Source organism: Tyto alba, unplaced genomic scaffold (genome assembly GCF_018691265.1).
Source record: "Tyto alba isolate M040663 unplaced genomic scaffold, T.alba_DEE_v4.0 Super-Scaffold_42, whole genome shotgun sequence".
NCBI lineage: Eukaryota > Metazoa > Chordata > Aves > Strigiformes > Tytonidae > Tyto > Tyto alba.
The window spans coordinates 34,448,858-34,474,675 of NW_024881318.1; the positions used below are offsets into that span (position 1 = coordinate 34,448,858).

At 35.0% G+C, this 25,818-nt stretch overlaps 1 protein-coding gene across 6 annotated transcripts in view; it reads left to right on the forward strand.

Annotated features, from left to right (window-relative positions):
* Positions 1-25,818, forward strand: part of RIC1 (RIC1 homolog, RAB6A GEF complex partner 1) — a 50,026-nt gene that overhangs the window by 14,365 nt on the left and 9,843 nt on the right. For 3 of the 6 annotated variants that reach the window (XM_033003736.2, XM_033003730.2, XM_033003733.2), the window contains exons 3-17: positions 1,546-1,622; positions 12,295-12,402; positions 13,479-13,621; positions 13,864-14,000; positions 14,976-15,067; positions 16,139-16,227; positions 17,257-17,401; positions 17,910-17,958; positions 19,066-19,218; positions 19,567-19,770; positions 21,271-21,309; positions 21,586-21,696; positions 22,283-22,372; positions 22,975-23,135; positions 24,142-24,280. In XM_033003736.2, the coding sequence (XP_032859627.1) occupies positions 1,546-1,622; positions 12,295-12,402; positions 13,479-13,621; positions 13,864-14,000; positions 14,976-15,067; positions 16,139-16,227; positions 17,257-17,401; positions 17,910-17,958; positions 19,066-19,218; positions 19,567-19,770; positions 21,271-21,309; positions 21,586-21,696; positions 22,283-22,372; positions 22,975-23,135; positions 24,142-24,280 (1,737 nt within the window). The remainder of the gene's footprint in view (positions 1-1,545; positions 1,623-12,294; positions 12,403-13,478; positions 13,622-13,863; positions 14,001-14,975; positions 15,068-16,138; positions 16,228-17,256; positions 17,402-17,909; positions 17,959-19,065; positions 19,219-19,566; positions 19,771-21,270; positions 21,310-21,585; positions 21,697-22,282; positions 22,373-22,974; positions 23,136-24,141; positions 24,281-25,818) is intronic. The other 3 variants (XM_033003734.2, XM_033003732.2, XM_033003731.2) reach the window with 3 other exon arrangements.

Consider the following 25,818-nt stretch of genomic DNA (forward strand, 5'->3'; position numbering starts at 1 on the left):
TAATCAAGGAATGTATGACAGTGATGGTTATCTTAGTAAGTTTCATTACAACACTAACATTTCCAAAGCAATGTAGAAACTTAGGTGAACAAATACAATCAGTTTTCAGGAAGTGTATGGTTGAATGCTTCTGCATTTCATCTAGCTCATCATGGAATTTGAGGTTCTATTTAGAAATGAACCTGTAACAATAGCAACTTCGTGCTTTGAATGGTGTTCAGTAAGGCCCTTTGTACCTTAATATCAGTGTAAAGGTACTTCACAGTATTGTTTTACTTTTCCTTCCAGGATAAGATAACTTACAGGTTAAATATTTAATGATGTAATGGAAAGAACCTGTAAAGATGTTAGAAATGAGCACATTTCTTTACCATATAATACCTAAACATGATATTACTGCACATAGAAAAAATTCCATTTATTTTCAGCCTGTCTCAAGCTCACCATTAGGGACTGGATTTTATTCTTGCAGGAGAAAGATACTTGCTTTGAATGAGAATAATTGTGTTTCTTGGACTTTGAAGCCAAAACACAAATTTCTTTCATGATAAAGCAAAATGTTTGACAGAGGAAAAACATGGTGTGTCTGAACTGATAAACTAAGCTAAGAAGAGTGTTACTTTTCCCTTTATTCAAAGAAAAGGAAACCAACCTTACAAAGCAGCATAACCATGCATTTCAGTGCCTCTTGTCTCCAGTAATAGTACTTTGGGTACATGCCCAGCCCATATTGAAATAGTTAGATGGAAGCACTTTTTAACCAAAATTCATTTGGCGATAAATTTGTGCTTTAAACAAATCATACTTCTTTGAACAGCCAACCTTATTGGTCATCTGCTTCTCCTGTGCTTATACAAACACCTGATCAACATCTAGTCATGACTGGAACATCTGATAACTAAATGATTTATATTTGTTCTCTGAATAACATTAGTAGTTTGAAGTCAGTCTTTTAGAATGACAGAATATTACTTGAGATTGAATTATAGTAGAATTTTTTTCAGACACCAGAAGATCTTGAAACAGTGTTATGGCATCTAAAGATACTGCGTGACATGAGGATTTTTTGAAAACTACCTGGATAACCAACATTGAGAGGCAATGCTTAGCTTCTTTGTACTTTGTACAGTCCATAAGTGTTCAAACACCAGGAGATCTTGTTCTGAAGGCTTGCTACCTTCTACATGCTTTCTGCATTAATTCTCTCAGTTGGTGAGAATTAGGTGCCCAGCTTCTAAATACCTGATGTAGCTATCTGGTTTTATGTATTTATATGAACTGGAGGAAAATTTCTGCTAAAGGTATACATCAACAGTGGTGTTTTCCCTTTTTTCTACCTACTGAGTGATCTAATCAGAGGGGTTTAAGGGCTAGTGTGGATTTTACCTAGAACGAATTGCAATGCACAGTTTTTTAATATATCTGAAACTTAGTATGTGTATGCTTGTGTTCAATATGAGACATATATAGAAATCACAGAAGTCTGTGTAGATTTGACTCATGCAGATAGACTAGATACATATCTTACCAGTGTTTCTCTTTCAGACTGCAAATGGATACATCTTATTTTTTGAAATCCCATCATCAAGAGACAAATATCTTTATGAGCCAATGTATCCCAAGTAAGTATTTTAAACTTCCTTTGCATTCCCACAGCGTAAAAAAATATGACAAGTCCTAAACAGATTTTATGATAAAAAATATTTTCTTCCAAAGTATGTTTTAAAACCTGAAAAGTATATGAAGCATCATTCATATGAGTTAGAATCAGTTCAGAGGAGTTTTTCTGATTGATTTGCTGTGCCCTGGTAGGATTCCTTATGTCCATGTTATAAGCTCTCAGCATCCTAAATAGTGTGGTTAAAATTGTCTGATTTTATAAGTTGAGGTAGTCTGAATTCATGTACTGTAACAAGCTTTAATAATTCCTTTGAGTAACTCAGTTGAATAAGTCATGCTTCTTAGGAACTATTAATTTTTGAATAGATTCCTCTCTGCCCCCCAACTTTGTAGTAACTTAAAGATTTTTGAAACAAATAGGGAATAAATTCTAAATATTTTGGAAAGAATATGAATAATTTTTAGTAAGAATATACAAGTATTTTAGCTGCAGTGTGCTACCTTTTCATTATCATCTTATTTTCCTTACTTTGAATGACAGAATCTATTTTATGTGTTAAAATTTGACTGTGTGTTGGATGTCAACTTAATTTTAATTTATTTTAGCCTTCCAAGCTCTGGAATTAAGTGGAATTTACTGTTGCAACCAACTTGTCTATTCTCCAAAAACTCAAGACTCATATAGACAAGTTATGTTACTTTACTTGCCTTTTCTGAGACCTCAGTAAGATTTTTAAAACTGACTTTTCACATCTGACTTACTGTCATCAGGAAAAAAAAAAAAAGCAGACAACCTATTGCTGCAACCTGTTGAAATAAATAAAGGGATAGAATATCTTCCGCTGTATATAGTGCAAAAGACTAAACAATAGTTTATGGTATGTTCTTCTTGTTCTATTTGGAAAGTTGTTTTTTTTAAATTGGCAAAAACTGAAAATATATGGAAGTATGTATAAAATACGCAGTAAGAGTTGAAAAAGAAGCTTTGGAAAGTTTGTTTAGACGTGCCACATGTAGGAATGTTTGAAAATATCTATTAAGCAGTTAATGACTAACCAGTCTAACTTTGATGTAAAACATTGTTAATTGATTTGTGTTGTCAACCTAAAAGTGTGTATTCTATAGAAAAGTCTCTTAGCTCTGTGTTGAATGGTCAGGACTTTAAGATATATTTGTATAGCCCAAAAGGGTATAATGCTGATTCTGTGGATAAGACAAGGTGTTTGTCCTTAGAGTGCTTATGATAGGTTGCTCACAATCTCCTACGACTAAAGCCTGTGCTTAACTTCAAGATGATGAATGATCTCACTGAACTTACTGGGATTAGTCTGTCTATATTTAGCACTCAATTTTGAAAACCTACATAAAATTACTACTGTTCTGGTTATAGTCGATCAAAAAGAAGACACAAGCATTTATGTGTGAATTATGCCTGCTGTGATTAATGTCAAATTATTTTTATAAGCTATTGTAAAGGGATGAACTATTTTTTGGTGCAAGTATGGTGCACTTCCCTTAGGCAGTTTCACTCATTTGCTTTGTAGATAAAATACTTTAAAAAACAAACAAACAAAAAACCCCAACCCAAATTAAACAAACAGACCAACTAAACTGAAAGCTCAAAACTGAAACTTCTAACTTTCTCCTGGCATATGCTCATTTTTCAAAGACATTATTTCACTGTAATGCTTGGATTTCATCTCTGCTGGACAGAACAATACCAAATTAATTTTGTTAACTCTGAAGCCATTCAAAATCAGTGAAAGGCCTTGTATATGACTTGCCTTGTGCTGTAAAGGGGACATCTTACTGTTTTCTCCCACTGTAACAGTGTGTTCTTGGCTCCTTCCTCTATGTTGGCAGCAGCGATTATGCAGCTATGCCTTAAGTAAAGTCAGGTTGCTGACCCGATGGGGAAACTAAACCTGTCAATCTCCCTTCTTTACCTCTCTCCGTCCCCTCCCCCAGATTCCAGTAGCTTAGCTTGCAAGTTTGCATATAATAAAAGACTGGCATTCGAAAATGATAACCTTGAAGTAACAGCACGAGGAAGTTCAAAAACATGGGAGTGACTTGTCAGTGGTACTCATATGATAATTCTTGTATGATACTTCGTGATAAAGCAATTACTTGCATCATTTTAATTCTCATGCAGGTATTAATTATGACCTGTCCAGCTCTGTCGTATATGATTATTTACCTATATTAAGCAAATTAAGTGAGAGGATGGTGATTTTTTGCAGGGAGCACAAAAATTATAAGGCTGTCCTTGCATTAGTGGTATGATAGGATGGCTGCTGGAAATGAGTCAGTAGAAACAGTGAAATTGATGGACAGCAGGTTCAAATGTAGGTCTCCACACTTTGCATATTTGAGGTAAAGGTTCTACTATCTACCATTCTTCTCTTTGGACACCTCCACAGCATACCAGAAAGTTAAGAAATACTGTAGAATATCATCACTTGTGGGGTTCTTTTTGTTTGTTTGTTTGTATTTTTAGCACACTTTTGTCTTACTCTACTTTTTAAAATTATGAATAATTCTTAATGTTGATGAACTGTCCATATCTACTAACTTCTTGTAAGCAGAATGAAGCCTGTTCTCTAGTATCTTTTCTTTAAATAATAATGGCCGTTTTTGACATAAACATAAAATTTCTATGTAGTGACCCCAAAAATAAAGGAAAACTCTCTTAATACAACTTCAGGTTGAACAGAATTTTTAAGCAGTGCAGGTCAACTTAATGAGATGGTCGTGCACTGGGAGTACACACCAGTAATATCCTAGTTGCACCAAGAACCCTGGTGCAAGATTTTCTAGTTTAGTCAGTATCCTGAAGTTGAACTTGTGGCTAGGTTTGATCCCATACAGGTGGAGACATTGAGAAGGGTTGTGGTTAAATTCTGCTGTCAGCTAAGCCGTCATTTAAATTAAATGTGTATGTTTCATCATAAGTAAAAAAAAAAAAAAAGTCAGAAAAGCGACTGATAAGATGTATGATAGACAGCCACTTTCATGACTTCAGTTATTTTTTCAGTCTTCCAGACCAGGACACTGGTAGCTGCAGTAAAGGTATGGCTTTATGTGGTATTGGTATTTCTTAAATGATCGCTTTAAAATTTGCTTGATAATGGTTTATCCTTGATTTTAAGAAAAGGACCAAAAAAAGTTGCTGAAAATAAAAATCACTCCTTATTTGCCCATATGGGAGAGGGATGTTTATAGACAAAAAGTACAGTTCTCCCAATTTAGAGTTGTTATTACACAGAGTTGTTACTATATATGGCCATTGAGCAAGATGATCCAGAGCAGCTTGCCTGTATTCGATCTGTTACCAGAACTATTCTATCATACAGTTAGTGTGTAAACTGTAATTAACACTTGCAGAAGTTTTTTGGTGGTACAGCTTGAACAGAATATCTCAATGTAAAGAAAAAAGAACCCACAAAACTGTATGGGAAGTGACAGAAACGCTTTTGCTGTTTTATAACTCAATATGCATTGCAGTATATCAAATCAGAGTATGATTTTTTTTTTTTTTTTCAGGGCCAAGTGTCTCTCTTCTCTCCCAAACTAATCAACACATGTTTAGTAGAAAAGCTAAATCATGAGTTGAGGCTAAACTTTCATCATCTTTGAATGCAAGAGTCTCTGCATCCCGTTACCTTTTAGTAGTGTGAAATAGGTTCGGAAAGTAAGATTGAGTGAACTCTCCCTGCCCCTTGTTATTTTTTGTTTAAAACCAGACAGGATCAGAGTCTAGAAAAATTGATTTCCTCTTTAAAAATGCCCTCTTAGCACGACTTCCTTCTTTTCATATCAGTCTACTGTAATGGTCTTTATATTCTGGAATTCAGTGCTTTAATGGAAGTGCTGGAATTCAAGATCATCAGTATCTGAAACTGGAGCCCACAAAACCTTTTAAGTCTGTTGTATCGATAATTGAGGGCATAGCTGCTACAAAATCAAGAATATATTAAATACTTTAAGATGGTTGAATGAAAAATTATTTTTAAACGCTAGCTATTTTACACCCTTATTTTACACATAATCAGTTTAAAATTTACTTATGTAGATATGGTAAGGGTTAAGGAACTGACTTGTTGCACACTATGCACATTTGATGTAAAATCTGTTATTAGATTAATGTGATAAATGCTCATTTAATAAGTGCAGCATTCTGTCATGAATTCTGAATATTTATAAAAAAGGGAAGGTTTGAAAATTTTTGCTGAAGTCAGTTGATAGTTTTTGTGAAATTGTAATATTTTAGAAATGTTGTGGATTGCAGTTGTTCTATTGAAAGAAATATTTCTGTCTCCATTGATATTTGGCTAAGAATTGCTAGGCTGTTCTTGGAGCGAACAGACATTTGTACTCAATGAAAACATAAAGTATCCTGCTTAAAGTGTTAGACTAAACCCAGGAAAAAAAGCAGTAATTGTGTGTTTTTTTTATTTTTTAAACTGAGCCAGAATAGTCTGCAGCTTCATTCCAGCTCTTCGAGACTTTGCTCCAGCTCAAAGCAGGCTTGGAAGAGAATCAGTATTGGCCATTAGCCCTCGTTCTGGGATACTTTCCTGCAGTGAGCACAAGTACAAAGTCTTGCTTCAGTTAGTTCAGTCTAATTTTATCACCATATTACTAAAGTGATTACAAGATAGACCATGAAGAAAATGTATGTATGGTAAGATATTAGAGTGGTGAAATAAAATTAATCTCCACCTGTGATACACTTAAGAAAAGTGACAGTGCATACAAGAAAATTTGTAGCTTTGCAAGCTGTGGCAGGGTACGGTAATATTTTTTTGAGGAGTTTCCAAAGGATTTTTTTCCTTTGATTCACAGTGAAGAGATGTGTAACACCATCATAATAGAGGCTTCCCTGTACTGAACTGATAGTTATTTCTGTTTAGAGTTTTGGCAAGGAGAGTGACTTCAGATTTTTCACTTGGAGGCAACGTGCACTGACTTAATGCTGAGGATATTTTTGCCTTTAAAAAGCTGAAAACCTAAAGAGCTTACATGGCTAAGAAACTAAACATGGGAACTGCAGATTCTTTTGCCTGATTTCTTTAGATCTTCAAGTGGAGCCTGCATTTGGGGGGTGGGGGGAAGTGATATGAACATTGTGTAAATTTAGAGTGAGACCTTAATGCTGTAGATTCTTAAGTACCTGAAAATGCTTTAAAAAATTGAAGTTGTTTTCTAACCAGTGTGGATATGTGAACAAACTAGTGTTTATATTCTGGTTTACAATGCGGTATTGTTGCTTATATGTCTGGTTACTGTATTCATGTCCTACTCTTTCTGGCATTTTTCAAAGCTTTTTCCTTTTCTATAGCAAGATGGTTTATATGTACCATAAATTACCTCATCAGTGGGGATTTTTTTCCTGATTCAGCGAATTTAAGATTAATGTGTACAAAGGTTTTGACCTTTAAACTCTGCAGTGGTAACTGATGAGGTGTACAGTTAATTAACTTACTAAATAATTTTTGTTCAAAATTAAGCTTGCACTAAACTTTAACAGTGTGGTTTTCCCTGGAAGTTGTTTTTGGCAATATTTGGAAAATGTATTTTAAAAACTAGATTAGTTGTAGAATTCTTATTAACCATTATGGCGCTTGCTAGTTCTTGATGTGGTTCAGGAGGTTTAAAATGACGTCAAGAAATCTTTGCAACTGGAATAATAATTTGGTAAACCATTTAGCTTTTTTACAGTAATAGTTGATTAATATGCTAGCTAGCTGTTTCTCTTCTCAAACCACAGAAACCTATTATTACTCAGTTGGGTAGAAAAGGCTGTACCAAGAATTACTTTTCTAAACCCTTGTTCATTCTCTATAGTTGTTTCCATAAACTCTCTGTAAATTTTTGTTTGTCCAGCTCTTGCCAGTCTGTGTGCTTGTAGCTCTTGATCCAGCCAGACATATTTCATCTTTATCTGCAGTGTGTGGTGGTGTAGGTTTAGGTGTGAGAATGTAGGTTTAGGTGTGAGAATAACCTAGTAGTGTGGAAATCAGAGCTCACGGTGTAACTTGTTTTACTTGTTTAAGAACCATTCCTGAAAAGCATAGTGGGCAGTGAACTGTTGGTGAAGAATCACATGTTTAGAGGTGACGATGCAGGCTGTTTGAATTGGGAATAAAATAAAAAAAAAAAATTAAGCCCTCAGCCATACAAATGATTCACTAGCTGAAGTCTTCACATGAACCATTTAAAAATGGTTAGTAAATATTGTGTAATTGTGCTAATGCAACAATAACTGTTGTCAGTTTTTTACTTTTCTGCCTTCAAAGAAAGCAACCCTGAGTTCTTGGTGGTGTAAATTCGTTTAGAAACATGGTGTGCCCTGTTTTTCACACATGTATAATGCTCTTAATAGTTGAAACACCACGATGTTGGAATTTTTTTCTTTTTATTTTTTTCTTTTCTAAAAATAACTACTGATGAAACCATTTTAGCAGCAACAATTAAGAATATCATAGCCCCAAAGTAGCATAAAAATAATTACCTTGACTGTACTAAATATTTGTTCTAAAGATGTTTACTGATGAGCAAGTGTAGAGTCTTTCATTTTTTTTTTTCAATAAAAATGTCTTCATTACCTCCCAAGCAGTTGTGATGTGACCAGTGGGAGTGAAAGCTACTGACTTGTTTGTTTTTTTAATGAATGCAATATCTGCGATTAGCCACACTATTTTTTTCTTTTTTTTTTTTTGAAGCATAATATTATTTGACTGTGAGAGCATCTCTGAACTTCTCTAAACTATTATCCAGCCATAACAGCTATCTGTATTACTATAATTACCCCAGAAAGTAAGGTGGAAACTTAAATCCTAATCTAATGCTATTTGTAGAATTCTCCAGTAATAAGCAGAAAACAGTGAACATTATTTTGAAAAATTGAAAATTATTTTGAAATACTTAGACTAAAAAAGATGATGTGTTACATACCTTAATTGCAAATTATAAAGAAATTAAATACATCTTTTCAGATTCTGCTGTAATTCAAAATATTTATCAGTTGTTTCTGCTAGCAGTGACTAAGTCTGGTAATGATTTTTCTGAGTGAGTTTTGTCCATGGATCATGCTGTATCACTTAACTGCTGTGCATGTCGTGGTAGGATGTAAGCGCAGTACTGTGCTGCTAGAAGAATTTGCTGGCTGGTGTCCTGTTTCCTCCCTGAACCTCCCCCCACCCCGAAAAACAAGCTCCAAAAAAATTCTTCCAAGTCAGGGGAGCCTGGCCGACTGTGCTTTTGCATGGTGCTACCTCTTTCTTAAATTTAGGATGCTTAGGGTTTGTTGTTTTGTTTTGTTTTGTTTTGTTTTTTCAGGGGAAGAATGGGGGGATGGTGTTAAATACACTTCTCCATTTTCTCATTGTTGTGTCTTGCATCATAGTTTGAGCTTAGAGTTTGTTCTAACAGAATCAAGGTGCCAAAGTTCCAGAGCTAGTTCTTCCCCTCTGAGAAAATCAAATAAATACGAAAAATTATGACTTCATGCTGAGAATTGTAGCAATTCACTCATTCATAGGCTCCTCTTTCATTTTTTGGGAAGTCAGGTTAGAACTGAACAGCAAGAGAAGGTTAATGTGGGGAACATGAGAATTGGAGTTTGGAGAAAGAGGGCAAGCCCTTAAGGTAGACTTGTATTTGCCATTCCTCTTTACTGTTAATTATAAGGTGATTCATGACATACAGTTAGGTAGGTTTTCAACATTTGAAAGACATTTTGTTACTCTGTATAGTGCTGTTTTATGTGAATAAGGGCATCACTGATAGCATGCTAAATAGGGAATCTGGAGATTTAAAAAAATACACCTTGATCTTCAACATCTGAAACTTCCCCCATAAAGCTTGTATTCTACCTTTAAAAAAACAGCCTGGCATTCCTATTCTTCTCATGTTTGGGGGTTTCTTGGATTGCAGATATAGTGGGAGATTTTTCTCAATTCTGAGTGTTAAGAGATTTTATTTGCAAGTTTAGTTACACTAGCAGATCTGGTATGAATAGAAGTGAAGTAATTATATTGTTTTGACATGCAGCTTGTTGGTCACTGGAATGTGTCCATTTCTCTCAGTTCTGTGCAAAAGTGAGTGACTTAAAGTTTGGCCATAACGGTAGCAGATGCTGATGTTGCAACCTAGACCAAACATTTTTTCATGCTTCCTGTCAGCACTGCACATTCTTCGTTTAAAGGTCAAAGTAACTTAACTAGTAAGGCTGACTCATGCAGATGTGGACCATATGAATGCAGTGTACTTTTGACTGCACCCCCCTTTGCACCCATAGTAAGGATTTATTTTTTAATTGATGAATTCAACATAATCACAGGCAATTAATTAAAATACTGACATTTTGAAGTTTCAGTCATGGTGATAGTTCCTCAGTGGAAAATAATATACTCTGCAGATGGTAACAAATTTGCTGAAACTAGCTCATGAAACTGAAAATATTCAAATATATTTTTTTTCAAACTATTTTTATCAGAGGTGTTTGAAGAAAAATAAGCCTGCCCACATGGAGACTTAAAATTTCTCTTCCAACAAAAGATGTCTTTTAAATAATTTTGTTTCCATTCTGGCTTTATGATTTGTGCTGTGCAGAAAAAACTGTGTTTCTACTTGGTTATGTGCCTCAGTCAGTTAAAACAGACATGCTATATGGTGTGTTATACATACATAACAGTAACGTTTGTCCATTATGCAACTCTTTTCTCTCAATTTTAGCTGTTTGCTTACAAGATTCAGTTGTACCACTGATTCTTGATAACCCAAAGTAGTTTCATTTGGGAGTATACTATCTGGGCTTGTATGTCCACATGGGTTGAAAGGCATGTCTCTGAACACGTGAGGTTTTGTAAGTGTTTATTCAATGCAGATTGTTCACTTCAGATGGTAACATAGAGATCTGAAGGAATTAATCCTGTATGATACGTTTTTTAATCTGTGAAATCCCTGACTCTAAAGGATACCAGGCTAAGTCAGGTGGATTTGGTTTCATGAACTTCAAGGAATGCAGTCTCATTTACCATTTAAAAAACCTCACAACCACTCCACAATACTAGTATTAACTAGTCAACTTTTTTTTTTTTTTTAATTTTATTTTATTTCAAGCCTCCTGTCAGTCCATGATAGCTAGCTTACATGAAGGGTAAGCTTTCCCAAGACATCTGCATTTTGTAGTTAATTTTATTTTGAAAAGCAAAACAAGCATTTTGATAACTTAATGTTTATACAAGTTACTTTATGTGGGTGGTGGATTAACCTTACAGTATTTTTTCTCAATTTTTGCTATAATCCTTCGCAGTTCCTATGGTTTTGTTCTGGAAAAATGCTACTACTTCCGTCTGCTAATTCCAGAATGTCAAAGGTTGCCTTGGCCTTACCTTAGCTAGCATATATCTTTGTCCTTGCTGCATAAGAAAAGATGTAGTATCAATTAAAAAATAACAGATATTAATTTCATGGTTTGATATAAAATGGCAATGGAGTTAAGGCACTTGATATCAACTGAGATAACCAAGGCAGGAAAGAGATTGAGGTATTGTTGTGGTGTCAAATGTATGTAAAGCTTCAGCTGCTTTGGTCTCTGCCACATCTTAGGCAGTTGCATTGGCTACCCTGGTGTAAAATAAGTGTTTTTTTCAGTTAAAATCCAGGTAAAGATTACACAGATTTGTATACATATCTGTTGTTTCTGATTAATGATGTTATACTAAACTCTTCAGTTGCCTGCAATACCTGTTTCATGCATAGCTAGCTTTGTTCACTAGCATAATGCTTATGATATGGATGAGCTGGTTGACATGTGGCAGTGCTTGTGAATGTAGGTCAGTTCTCATTCAAAAAAAAAAAAGTTAATGAAACACATGGCACATCTGATCACCCAGACAAATAATGAATACTTTAATGATGCTGTATTGATTTTTAAAATAACTGCATTTCATTAGAAAATGAAATGTGGAATTCAAAATGTAGAAAATAAAAATTGGAATCTTTCTACATCTAGAAGTTAATGCTGTGTAATGGTCTGTTTAAAGGAAGAGAATCAGTGCTCAGTCATCTTTTCTTAGTAGGTCTTAGGTTTATTGTCAGTTTGCTATAGGGAGATATATTCTTATGAATTACTGTAATAAATGTTGACCTGTTGCGTTATGCATGCTGAATTAATAGTATAAACATTGATCTGGGAAAAGGATCTGAAAAAACATGAATATTTTACGGTCTGTGTCTGTAATGAATCTTGGCTAAGAATAAATTGGAGATACTTAAAAGTTAAACACATTTAATTAATGGAAACAGTTGAACACCATTTTATTGCATCAGAATTTGCATTAATATATCACTTATTTTAGAAATATTAAGACAGGCTACACAGCTATTGTAATGTTAATTTTTGGTTCATTGACTTATTTGGCTTACATACTCTTTATAGGGATATAGGATGATATGACAGACTAAATTTATTGCACTGTCAGTTATTACAATTACACAATTATGTCCTGGATATTAAGTGCTGTTTGTAGGAGGCTGCATGTGAGTGTCTGGTGTATATAAATTTATAAAGGGGGAAAAAAACCCAAGGGAATTTTAGTCACTAGCTCATATCTCTTTTGAGGGACATCTCGTTTCAATTGTAGTATTTCACTTTTATTTTAGAGGAAGCCCACATCTGAAGGGAACCCCACATTATAAGGAAGAACAGTGTGCTCCTTCATTAAGCCTAGAGATGAAGAAAGTGCTGGACTTGCAAGCCTCTGTAACAAGGTATGCTCACTAATCATGTCATAAGAATTTTTTCTCATATATCAGTTACTTGTTAAAAAGTGAGGGCAAACTAGATGGAAAAAAGAAGTAGTAAGTTTTTAGACTTACTGGTAGTAAGAACTAGTAGTTACTAATAGTAAGTCTAAGGAGGTGAAAAAGTAAATTGCTGTTTAAGAGCTCTTTCTGTGCTTGGCTATGCTGATATTTTTGGCATATAGGAGTATATAGCACATGTATTTTCAGTATTACATTATTTTACTATAAATGTGTTTGTCCTTGGGTTCAAAGTGTGGATTGTAGATTTCATGGAGACAGAAGTACGTAAGAGCAAAACTATATGTGGCATTTCATAATTTTTCCAGCTGCTGCAGAAGGTTCCCTATTTGTCCTGAAAAAACTTCTTGTTTACCTCTTTTTCTGTGGTGATTTCTTTCCCTGTAAATAAGCTTTGAACATGCTAAAGAAGTGTGTGTGAAAAGTTGGTGAAACTTTGGGAAGAGGCCACATAGGAGAAAATAGGTCTTAGGAGAAATGCAGTATATACTGGAAAAAGCTTTCCTGGAAAGCTGCAGGTTTTTACCTGCATGCAAATAGATTAATAATAGTTTTCAGAATTTTGGAGATATTTGGGGAAGGGTTTTGGAGAAATCTAATTTCTGCTTCATCAGTGAGCATAGACCATGGGTTAGAAAGTGTTGTGGGTTATTTACAGCCTAGGCAATATTGGTCATTTTCTGGCATAGATGGATAGTTGATTGTTGGCAGCAATGTCTTACGTTTAGTCAAAAGTATTAAAATTGTGTTCAGCAGTTCATATACCAGTTAAACAATTACTCTAACAATACAGACCTGTTCATGAAATCTGATTCTTGGAGAAAAATAGAGACATAAACCACATTTTGTCAGCTTGGTACCTTTACCATCTAGAGGACTTAGACATTTTGTAACTTACTTTATGTAACTTCTCAACATAGTTGCTGATACAAAAGGCAGTAGTATGGTGTCCCATTTACTGATTTTTCTGTGACATTGATTTGAGATGGAGTGTTTTAAAGAATGACAAATACATTTGTTAGTTTGCAGTCCATGTTAGAGGATCTACTTGTTGCTACTGCTGATGGATTTCTCCATCTCGTTCACTGGGATGGTATGACCAATGGGAGGAAGGCCATCAACCTATGCACAGTTCCATTTTCTGTGGACCTGCAGTCTTCTCGAGGTAGGTCTGGGGGGGTTTGTTACTGTTTATGGTAGTTAACTATTGGCGAAGTACCATCTGATATAAAATATTATCTCTGTTCTCAAGCAGAAATGAGAAAAATGTGCCTTCTGTAAATGTGAACAAGATAGCCTGTTTAAATTAGTTTTTTTTCTGTGAAGTAATAAGTAAACAACTGAAAAGTCTATTGCCTTGCAATGTCACTGTGTTCACATATTTTTAACTTACCGATATTTTCTCAGCAGGTTCATTTTTGGGCTTTGAAGATGTTTACATCAGAGATATGGAATACTGTGCCACGCTTGATGGTTTTGCTGTGGTTTTTAATGATGGCAGAGTTGGTTTCATTACACCAATGTCAAGTAGATTCACTGCTGAGGTATATTTCCTTTGGTATTTCTAGCATGCACTGTACAATAAATGTGTTTTCCTTGGTCTCTGCATTTCAGTTAGCTTTCAATTTCTGTTCAGCTGCAAAAAAATTTAGCAACTGCTTAAGAGATAACATAGCAACAACTATATTTCATACCATAATTTGAAGTAGATTGTTCTAGAGCTAGTACCTGTCTATGGGAGAGCATAATGGACAGTAGATTTAATTTTTGTTTACTGCTTCAAAATGTCATTATAGTCCTGAGGTGGTCTTAGTGTCTTTGTGACAGACTTACTATTGATAGTTATAAGTGGGGTGTTAAGAAGTGGTTTCTCCTATGGCAAAGTATTATAGGTGCTATTTCTGTCTTTTTGTTGTAGTCAAGTCTAATTCTTCTCTTAGTGAAAAACATACTTCAGAATTGGTTTTAAAGGAATCTTTTCCAAGTTAGGTATTTTCTTACCTGTAATTCAGCCTACAAACTGTACTACATTTTGTCATTAGATCTCTTTATTTTAGTTACAGAAAACCCAGAAGGATTTATGTAGTCTCTCCCCAGCTCCTTCACACACTTAAAATATCTGCTGTTACAGATGGGAATTTATTTTCCTGTTTTGTGTTTTGTCTTCATTCTTAGTACCATCTAATGTGTTGTGTTTTTTTTTTTTTTTTTATGCAGTATCAGGGATACTTCTGCCTTATAGGTATTGACTTGCTTTGGTTATTCAGAGCTCTGATAAACACTTTCTTTACATGCTGGCATCTTTCTGTAATTTTTATTAAGAGCAGTGAAACCAGTTTTACATATATTGGATTTTGTTTGTGAGCCATGCCAATTAATCTTGACATTTGCAGTAAAAATTTCCAGTGGGGATGAAGATGAACTGGCAGATCTGTAATATGGCATACATGGGTAGAAGCTGACTGTCATAAGTAAAAGCACTGTTTAACCAAAAATTGTGTGAATTCCTTTCTTTACAGCAGCTCCATGGTGTTTGGGCACAAGATGTGATTGATGGAACTTGTGTGGCAGTAAATAACAAATACAGGCTAATGGCATTTGGATGTGCCAAGTAAGTTTTGTAAGGGTGGTTGAATGTGGGGGGAAATGATTTAATTATAAAGCTTTAAGTACTAGTTTCTTCTTACCAAGTTGTGTTGCAAGAGCTCTAAAGATGAAAATGGTCAGTCTTCCTAGAGATTGTATAACCTGCTCTGTCAGGAAGGTAGGAGGGAAGAGGAAAGATATGATTGCCTGCTTGAACTGCAATTGAAATTGATGATTGCTGTTCAGGTCTGGAAAAAACCTAAAAAGGTAGCTGAACTAGTAGATTGGAAGGTGCTACTGTTCCCAGTAAATGTCAAAGCAGGATTATAAAGTCAGTTTTAAGGAGTTAATTGTAATAATATTGATCAAGAATCAGTACTTTTTCACCCAACTGAGAAAATGCTCTGTGAAGTTTTGATCAGGAAAACTGTTGCCTTTTTGAGTAACTGTGACTATTTATAAATTAAATGCTGCAAAAGTGCTTTTAGTTGTGTTTTACTTATTGCTCCTTCAAGACAGTTCCTCCTGTATAATACTGCTTTAACTGGTCTAGAGTTCAGATTTTATTTGTGTTTTTTTTTTTTTTTATAAATTGTATTTTATTTGTGTTTTCCAACATTTCAAAAGGTATGGGTAGTTTAGTCTTCAGCTGTCTTCTTAAGTAGTATTCTTAGTTGTAGTAACAATGCAGTGTATTGGTGTTTGCCTGTGGAACAGGAATAGTTACTGTAATTCATTGATTTTTGGTATGTGTTAGTACACTCCTGATTAAACTTTAGCATTGAGTGGATACTGACTTCCCTCATGAGTTGTCTTGCAGCTGGTAGCTATAAGTATATGCAGATTCTGTGTGCATGTGTATTTTCAGAGAATAAAGTGTAGTCTCAGTCCATTGGCAGGCTGGTTTTTGGGTCTTCTGCTGCCTTCTGGAAAGTATCTTATAAATTTGTTAAAGTTCTTTGGGCATTACTTGACACAATGTTTCAGTTCTAGAGAAGTTTGGTATTGGTGAGGAAGAAGCAGCTTTTCTTAACTTGTTGAAACTGATGAGAAATCCAAATGGTCTGTACTGTAAAGCATGTGTAATCTCTTGCAGCGGCTCTGTGCAGGTTTATACGATAGATACCACCACTGGCGCCATGCAGTTTTCTCATAAATTGGAACTGACACCAAAACAATATCCTGGTGAGCTACTTCTATTGCTAGAATTTTCCAGCTGTTTTTAGGGTATTAAAGAATATTTTTATCCTTGGCTAGTTAACAACTATTTGTTGTTTACATTCTTACTGATGGGATTAGTATTTACTCTTGCACATTGGTAGTAATTTACTCTTGCACATTTGTTCTTTCAGCTGCTTGCTTTTAACTCACTTCTGGATGTCTCTCATATGTGAGGGCCTAGGGTTGGTTGTTTTGGGGGGTTTTGTGTTTTGGAGTTTTTTTAACTGAATCTGAAAAATGTGACTCTGAGTTAGCAGTTTACAAACAGTGCTGCTTCTGGTTGTTCCCTTTTAAATGCTGCAGATCTTAGTTCCCACATGTAGTCTTGAGATTACTTTTCCATTACTCACCTGAGACAATGAGAGATTATTGTCAGAACTGATAATTAGTGTAATAGAGGTGTGAATTAACTTGAAACAACTGACATACAGCATACAGAAAAAAATTCAGTAATCCAGCATCCTGCTTGAACTCCGGTGAACCAAAAGCTCGGCGGAATTTTTCATGTAGCAGTGATGAGTATTGCAGGTTTGAGAGTGAGGAACAAATAACGTAGGTAAATTGTGTTCTCAACTGAAAATATGTGTACCTATTACATTTCAGCAAAAAAATTAAATCTGTAAATAACAAAGTTGTATAGTTCTGCTGAGTGCCAAAGGAAGAGGTTTCAAGGCTGAGTATAAAATCTTCTTTTGTCCTAAAAGTCATTTTACGAGAATTGCAGTTCTGTGGTTGTGTCATATCACAGTGTATTTTTGGACTGTTTTTATGTATTCTTACGTTTTCCATGAAACCAAACATGTATTGGAAAGAAAACATGAATTATTCATTTGATGCTTACCCGTTTTGAGATGGTCAGTTTGATGTATGCAGCAAAGAAGTTAACTGAAAAATCAAATACTTATTTCCATATATTTTTGTTTCTAACGCTGAAAGCAGTTGAAGGACATTTGATGTTTCTCACATGGTATTTTATTGTCTGTTTTTAAACAGATATTTGGAATAAAACAGGACCTGTTAAACTAATCAGATGGTCACCTGATAGCTGTGTTGTGATGGTGACCTGGGAATGTGGAGGCTTGTCCTTATGGAGTGTTTTTGGTGCTCAGCTTATCTGTACTTTAGGAGGTGATTTTGTGTGAGTATCTTTACTGAAAATTGTAGAATATTTTATTAGAAATCTTTATTTTTCTAATTAAAAGCATTTAATTAGAAACTAATTCAATGAAATAGCTTCTTAAAATCCTTTTCCATTATAGTTTCATAGATATTGGAATCATTGAATAATATTTAGGAGGGGATCTTTTGAATATAAATGAAAATGTATTGTTTTCTTTTTGTAGTCGTCTTTTTGGCCTAAAAGCAGATTACCCTAAAGGCAGGTTTTAGCAGGCAAGCATTAAAATTCCCTCAGTGCCAGTATAAATTTGCTGAAAATGTGCTAACATCCAGAAGTCACAATTCAAACAGTTTATGCTAGACATCTGACAACTGCATTGCCTTTTGTGCAGTGTCATGGATCAAACAGGCCTTATAGTTTGAGGTGAAGTTCAGTATATAACCATATGACAACACAAAGATAGGAAGATAATTTTATTTTGATGAAGTTATTTCCAAACTCAGACTTGTTCGGTTCTGTTTTTAAGGTATCAGTGTGATGGTGCCAAGAAGGATCCTCTAAAGGTCAGTTCTATGGTAAGTACGAATGTAAAAATACTGTGATAGCTGTTACTTTTTAAAATTATTCTTAGTGAAACAGATTTTCAGAAAATTGAACTGACTTTCTTTACTATAGTTTATAACATCAGTGTTGTATTGAAGGAAGAGGGAAAACAGTATAACTGATGATTTTTCTTTTTTTTCCCACATATATGCCTGGTCATGAAGTATGCATGACATGCCTTTTCTTGGCCTTGCTCTTAATATGAAAAATGAGCACTTGTTTTTCCTTAATATTTGTTGGGGTTTTTTTGTGTGGTTTTTTTTTTTGTTGGTTGGTTGTGTGTGTGTTTTTTTTTTTTTTTTAATTTGATGCTGTATTTCAGAGTACAATGAAAAATAGAACAACGCTAACTGTAAACTAACCTCCCTAGATTACCAGTTTACCTCTGTCTGTTGAAATATCTTCACTCAGAGTATGAGTTCAAGAGAAACTTAACTGCTGTTGTTGTAATACAAGCTAGTTAACATGAAATCCTGCTAGTCTCTGAAATCAGTAGATGATGATAAATATCAAATATGATCGTCAACCACTCTGTCACAAACGCTGATGAATTTTGTACAAAACTTCTAAAACATTTGATTTTATTTACATATAGCCTAGTTACTATGAAGATTGACAATTTTAGACATGCATCCCAAGAGGGTGTACATCTTTGCAATGACAGCACAATATACTTTTTATAAAACCACAAAGACTGAAATTCTGATACCACTAAATTAGTGTAATTTTGGGTATCAGGATTTTTTCATACCTGATCCTGTTTGTGGATTTTTTTATTAGTGGCTTTAGCCTTCAAACTAAAGAGTTTTCATCACTTATGTGGACGTCTTGTAGTTACTTTCCATTTAATCAACATTTTTTACATAAAAAAGAATTTAAGTTGGATTCTGACTGTTCCTTGTGGATTTTACTGCTATGGGTTACTTATGATGATACATTTTGGAACACCAAACTGTGTATTTTTTTACCAGGCTCGTGTCTATCATAAGATCATTTACAGTAAGTTTCTGTAATTCTCATTTCTGAGAATATATAGTGTTGGGTTTGGGTTTTTAGCCTTGTTATTCTTTTACATTCAGACCTGGGGATCAGAAGGGTATCATCTGTGGGTTATTGATGGGAATTCTTCATCAGACGTGAAGCCTGGAAGAGATGCAAGTAATGAAGCTTGCCAGTTTGGTATTCTGCAGTTTCATTTCATCAAGAGTGCACTCACTGTAAATCCTTGTATGGTAAGTTTTTTGTTCATAAATATATCCTTATTTCTGAGCATATTTCCTGTATTCAGGTGACCTCTGAGTTATTCTCTTAACCGATTTTAAGTCTGTTTTGCAGCCATTTGACTGGTCTTCCTTTTTTATCATAGAGCCTGTAAATTGTTATGTTGAAAGTACTGCCATGCAATAATGTAACATTAAACCTACCACTACATAGTGATAACAAAAATGTAGAACTTTCTTAACACTTATTTTTCATATTATTTACATAGAACCTGTTAATATATTGATCATGTGTTTTCCTTTGTTTTCTGTATATGGAGTAATGGTTGCTTTTGGTTTTTTGTTGTTTTTTTAATGTAGAGTAACCAGGAACAAGTCCTCCTTCAGGGAGAAGATCGATTGTATTTGAACTGTGGAGATGCAGCACAGGCTCAGAGTCCCAGAAATACTTCAGCACACTCTGAGCATAAGCCTACCAGGGAAAGAGGCCCATTTTCAGATGGCAGTTTAGATTCTCAGGGTTTAAGCACTTTACTAGGACACAGGCATTGGCACATTGTACAGGTAATTGTTGCTGGTTGCCCATATGTGCTCTATGCTTGTGAGAGTTCATAGGACTGGAATTTGCAGCTGATCTCATCCCTCTCTGCCATACCCTTTTCCTCTAGCATGAGATTGTTGCTTTCTTACTGCTTCTTGGGTTTCCCCCGGTACAGCTTTTTCATACAACTAAATGGTAAAGCAGTGTTGGCCATCTCAGCCTTGCGGCTATAAGGTTTGATCCGACCCAGTACAATAATCTGAATGTCTTTTTGACTTTGGGGAGGAATAGTTAAATTACTTTCCAATGCTTTGAAAAGGAAAATAAGTGCAACATGCAAGAAATCCTTCAGGGATTTGTTCTGTTATTTATGCAAATTGATTTAAGCATATTCAAATGATGAATACAGCCTTTGGACTTTGGCTGTATTTTCAAGCAGTCTTAGATGGCATCAATTTAAGCATGTAATTAAAACTTCATAATATCAAGCCTGGAAAGAAGAAATTATTTCCAGGGTTAGTAATGGGACAAATTCTATTTTCTCTGTAATATAGAGGAAAAATGAAATAACTTTTAATGTGTAATTCTAGTGTGTGTTCTTCCATGCTTGAATTGGTAGATATTTTTCTAAATAAAGGTTTTTAAAAGGTCCCCAAGATTTTGTTTTTCACATCATACATGAATTGGTATTATTAAACAGCATTTGACTCTAGTCATGTGTGTCAAGTTATAGATACGGTTGCATGTCCACTTGAGCTGTCCAGGTGGCCCTTCTGTCTTCTGAAACTGGTGTAGGAGGGGGAAGTCCTCATTCTGTGGAGAAGTAAAACTAACAGTTGAAATTACTGTGGGGAGCAACATACCCATGAGAACAGCTAGTGGCTGGGTAGTGAGAGCACCTACCTGCCTTGTGTCAGACCGAGGACTGGAGTTTGAACCTGGATTTGTATCTTCCCGTGGGACGTGAAGAATCCAGGATCACAATTTAATGTGACATATCCCAGCTCTTATAACAAGGCTTCTAAATGTGCTGGTGTGTATTTCTGATGGAAAGAGAAATTTCATCCCAGCGCTGAAAGTCCCTCCTGAATGCTGTGCTTATCAAAACTTGTATGTTCCTATGAAAGGTTCTGATGGAGGACAAGTACCTAGAAGGAGAGAAGAGCAAATTTTGACTACTGATTTGTAATATAGTATTAACTGTTGTATGTTGTTAATGCATTTCTGTATTTCTTGTATTAAAAACATGCTAACATTTAGGTTTCAATAACTTTCTTGGGGGGGAGAAAAAGGTAATTGTATTTAAAAAAGGAATCCCAACATTTAAAACCTTTAAGGCAGCGTTTTGGAAAACATGGACATTGTACAAATTCCTTTAGAACGTAATTGAACTTGGTGCTTGGTATAGTTATGTGGTTCTGGTTTTCTCTTTGTTTTTAGATTCATTTTAATAGTGCTTGGTATAGTTATGTGGTTTTGTTTTTCTCTTTTTTCTTTTTTTTTTTTCTTTTTTTTTTTTTTAGATTCATAGTACGTATCTAGAGAGCAACTGGCCTATAAGGGTGAGCTATTTTAAGAATATGTTCTTGCTTCTTTAAAAGTATTGGGTTTTTATAACTGTCCTTAGTGTTGGATGTGCTCTGGAACATGTAATTGTTAAAACCCATTGTTTTACATTACAGAAAAAAGAATGTGTTGGGCAGTAAAGTAAAAAACATCAAGATACTTTACAAGTTTTGACTCTGACATTATATGGACTTGTAGTGATTATACTTGGATGGGATATATTGTTTAAATAAGTTCCCTCCTGAGGTTCTGGGTTTTTTCTCTTTGAACAGTTTTCAGCTATTGACAAGCTTGGACAGAATGTAGCTGTTGTTGGCAAGTTTGGTTTTGCACATTATTCTTTACTCACCAAAAAATGGAAGCTGTTTGGAAACATTACCCAGGTAAGAGGTTATGGGACTTTATTCGCATATACTGGGGAAGTTGTCTTTGTTGGAATGTGATTCTTGGAGATTATTTAAAAATATTTCTTTCAAATAAACAACCTGTAGACACACTTGGGATCGCTGGTTTTGCATGTGTTTTGCATAAATGGCTGGAACTCTTATCTTGTGGCTTTGGGACAATAATTTATGTCTGATTATTAACAGGTTTCCAAATCTGAGTGCATATAGTCAGACACTTATTCCCCTATGTCTTACCTGAGAGTTTGTGAGACATGGCTTTGGATGCCAGGCTTGTAAATTCTGGCCAGAAACAGCTAATCTGAGAGAGTTCAGTAGCATAAGGAGTCATGGAGCTGTGTTTTGTAAGATGATGTTTATCCTTCACATATTATTCTTTAGTACTTTGTTTTTTCTAAAAAAAAAAAAAAACTTCATGCGCATAGATTGGCTTGCCACTACCAATAAAGCTGAGACACATCATGTATAGCTTTCAGAAACAGCAGAATTAGAATGTAGATGCGTGTATGTATATGTATATAAAAATATATACGTGTATGTAATTTGCTTTCTTTTTTCTTTTTAGGAGCAAAATATGATGGTAACGGGTGGCTTAGCTTGGTGGAATGACTTCATTGTTCTTGCATGTTATAATTTGAATGATCATCAGGAAGAGGTAAGGTATTTTTCTTCAAAGTAAAGAAATCGTGTTTACTTTGTTAACATCTCATCTGTTCTACAGAAGTATTATAAATACAAAAAGCTTGATACATAGGTGTCTTTTGGTCATATTCAGAAACTCTTTACTAATATGTAAGTAATCATTTGCAGAAATGTCTATTATTGCTATTAAAAACTATTTTCAGCTGACTACCATGGATCTACTCATAGTTCTGAAAACCTCTTGACTTTTTGCATGTTAACATGAAGCCTGTTTTGAAGTATCTAGTTACAATATTTTGAGGCACTTTTAAAAAATTTTAAATTAGAGGGGCAGAGGAGCTTTACTTACTCTTTGCTTTTTAAAATTAATGAATAAAATTCCCTCTTTTTGTTTGTTGTTCAGTACTTCAGATTTGGCTGTCCTGTTCTTTAACCACTTCAGATGCAATTATACAATGCAACGGATAAAACATATGATGAAACAAAATTCCAATAATGTGTCTTGCTAGAAATCCTTGACAGCCATTCCACAAAAAAGAAAACAATTGAACATGGAATTACTGTTAGTTTGTTGGTAAACAGAACCTGTATTCAAACTACTCCTTTTCCTTGTAGCTGAGAATCTACCTGCGAACGTCTAATCTTGACAATGCATTTGCACACATCACCAAAGTGCAAGCAGACACATTACTACTGAGTGTCTTCCGGGACATTGTAATATTGTTCAGAGCAGATTGTTCCATTTGCCTTTACAGTATTGAGAGAAGGCCTGAAGGGTAAGTATCAGTATGTAAATCTTTTGCAGTATTGTGCTTGTGAATCTGTTCTCAGTCTGATTAAATTCTTACGCAAGTTTGATAACTTGTGGAGTCAGATTTTTAAAATACGGAGGGGTAACGGTTACCTGTACGCACAAGTGATAGTTCATGAGTGTTGTCACTTGCATACATGCAGATACACACATTAGGTGTGGAGGTATTGACGGAGACATGCACGTTTCCAGATGTCTGTACGAACATTTTCTAGCTAATAGGAACTGGAAAACTGGATGTAAATAGAAGAAAAAGGTACTAAAATGCACCCGCATACTTGAATATTTTTAATAAAATATGTTTATAACATTGGAAGTAGGTATTGGTGAGGGTGGTAGTGGAATAACAAAGGTTATAAAAGAAAAAGTTCTGTCTGTGGCGGTGTTGTGCAGGGCTATTTTGGTGCAAAAGCAGTAGCAACATAAGAGCCAGATACTTTCAGTCAGTTAAGATTAGTGAACCTAATGAGAAGATAAAGATTACCAGGTAGTTTTTTTGAAGTGCCTAAGCAGGTGGATTTTCTTATGGTTACAACATCTTGGTTTCAGTAAGAAGGGACTGACTTATTTATTTATTTATTAGCAAAAAGCAAGCTGTTGATCTACTTTATAGGAAAATATTTTCAATGCTTTTCAAAAAAAACTCCCAACAAAATTCAAACCCTGAAATTGTCTTATTGAAGGGTGAATAGTCTTACTCTGAAGTATCTGATGTTGTCTTCTACCCAGTCATAGCTGTATTCCCCAAAACTATCAAGATAAAATAGCCCAGCTTAGGTTTATTTGGTAACTTTATGTAGAGTAGGTATGTAGGCCTGTGGGATTCATGGTTAAAGGAAAGTCATTTTGGTCTGTAGAGTAAACTGTTTGCTGAGGTTAAGCTGCTTATTTTCACTAGGTTTACTTCAAGATACTCATTTTATGTTAAATACTATTTTAAAATTGCTAAATGTGGTCGTCTTTCCTTTCAGTCTTAACCCTACTGCCAGTATCCAAATTCTTCAAGAAGTGTCCATGTCTCGGTACATTCCTCATCCTTTTCTTGTAGTGTCTGTTACATTGACATCAGTGAGGACAGAGACTGGCATCACCTTGAAGATGCCTCAGCAGGTAACAGGTCTACAGTGCTCAAGATTTAAAATAATTGGTGCCTGGATTTGTTACCTTAGTACTCAAAGGTTACCTTGCTGATAAAGGAATCATAAATCATTGGTTCCCCTATGTGGTAAAATGCAGAACATGTTTTTTCTATAGACGTTTTATTTGTGAATGGGGGGGTGGTGGAAATAAAATCCAAACTTTAATTTCTATTTCATATCTTCTTTTGTCATCTTGTAAAGTTTGGGGCAAAATCATGGAGGACAAACTAAACTTAACCATGACAAGGGTATGTTCCTCTGGTCTGTATTTAAAGTTGAATGGCATTTGGAAGTGCCTTTCTTGCAGAAACAGGTCCATTACTCAAAGGATAAATGGAAAAAAAGGGAGAGTTGGCATATGACCCCGTAAGGTTACTTCTAGTCAGTTTTCTACTACACTAAAAAAAAGTAAGATAATCTCTCCCACTAGTTATGTCAGGAGGAAGGCCAACAGCCAAACAATGACTAAGGTGTGAAAGAGAAGCCTTGTCTTAACTCCAGAAGATTATTCAGGCCACTGAAAGCGCAGTGCAAAACAACTTGGATTTTTGTTGTCTGTGGCATAAACAAATTATGCTCAACTATTTGAGTAGCTGCAGTATGAAGCATATTTTCCTATCTGAGCAGTTACCTTGAGATAGATAGGAAGTTGCACTGTCTGTGAGGAAGGCCCATAGGTATGTGACAGTGCGTATTTTTCTCCACATACCAGAGCCACTGGCAGATATGAAGGCAATGCCACAGGTGTAAAATCTGAAGGCTTGTGCTTGCCTCCTTCAGTTCATTCTAATTCAGTGTCCCACAATGGTGAACATGTGTCCTGAGACTTTGATACAATCATAGACAAGGGCATAAAAGGCGATGTGCTTGTGGTTTTCCAGTCCATCTTGCTGTGAGACAGTATCCTTATTCCTGAACTACCTGACCTATGTTGTTTTCTAATTTTGAGAAAAAGCTACTGAAACTTTTTAGAGCACTAGTAATACTTTAAACTTAGCTTTAGACTGAACAAATATTACCTCTTCTCTAAGAGCCCCTATCTTCAAGCTTCATCAAACCTCCTGATCAAAAGAAAAGTATTAATGTTAGTACTGAATATGACACTGCACTGTAGACAAAGCAATGTGTCTGACCTAGTGGAGTGTGTCAGTCTTTTCAGTGGTGTTACCTACTAGTGATCTTAACCCTTGATGCTGCAAATTTACCATGCAGGCCCTCTACCCATGTATTTTAAAACTAAACTTGATGCACAGCATGGTATTAGCTCCAGTGATTTGATATAAAACTAACATGAAGCAGATTAGAAATAAATCTTCAGAAAGAATTCTTTGCTTTCTTGATATATCTAACTAGAAATAATTTTCTCGAACTGCAGCTTCTAAAAGTTCAAGATGCTGTACAAGTGTGGCTAAACTCTTTTTGGCTCAACTTCTTTTAGCTTGTGTACCAGTGTTAGTCTTTGCAGTCAGATAATAGTAATCATTTAGTGGTGATACCGATAAGAATACA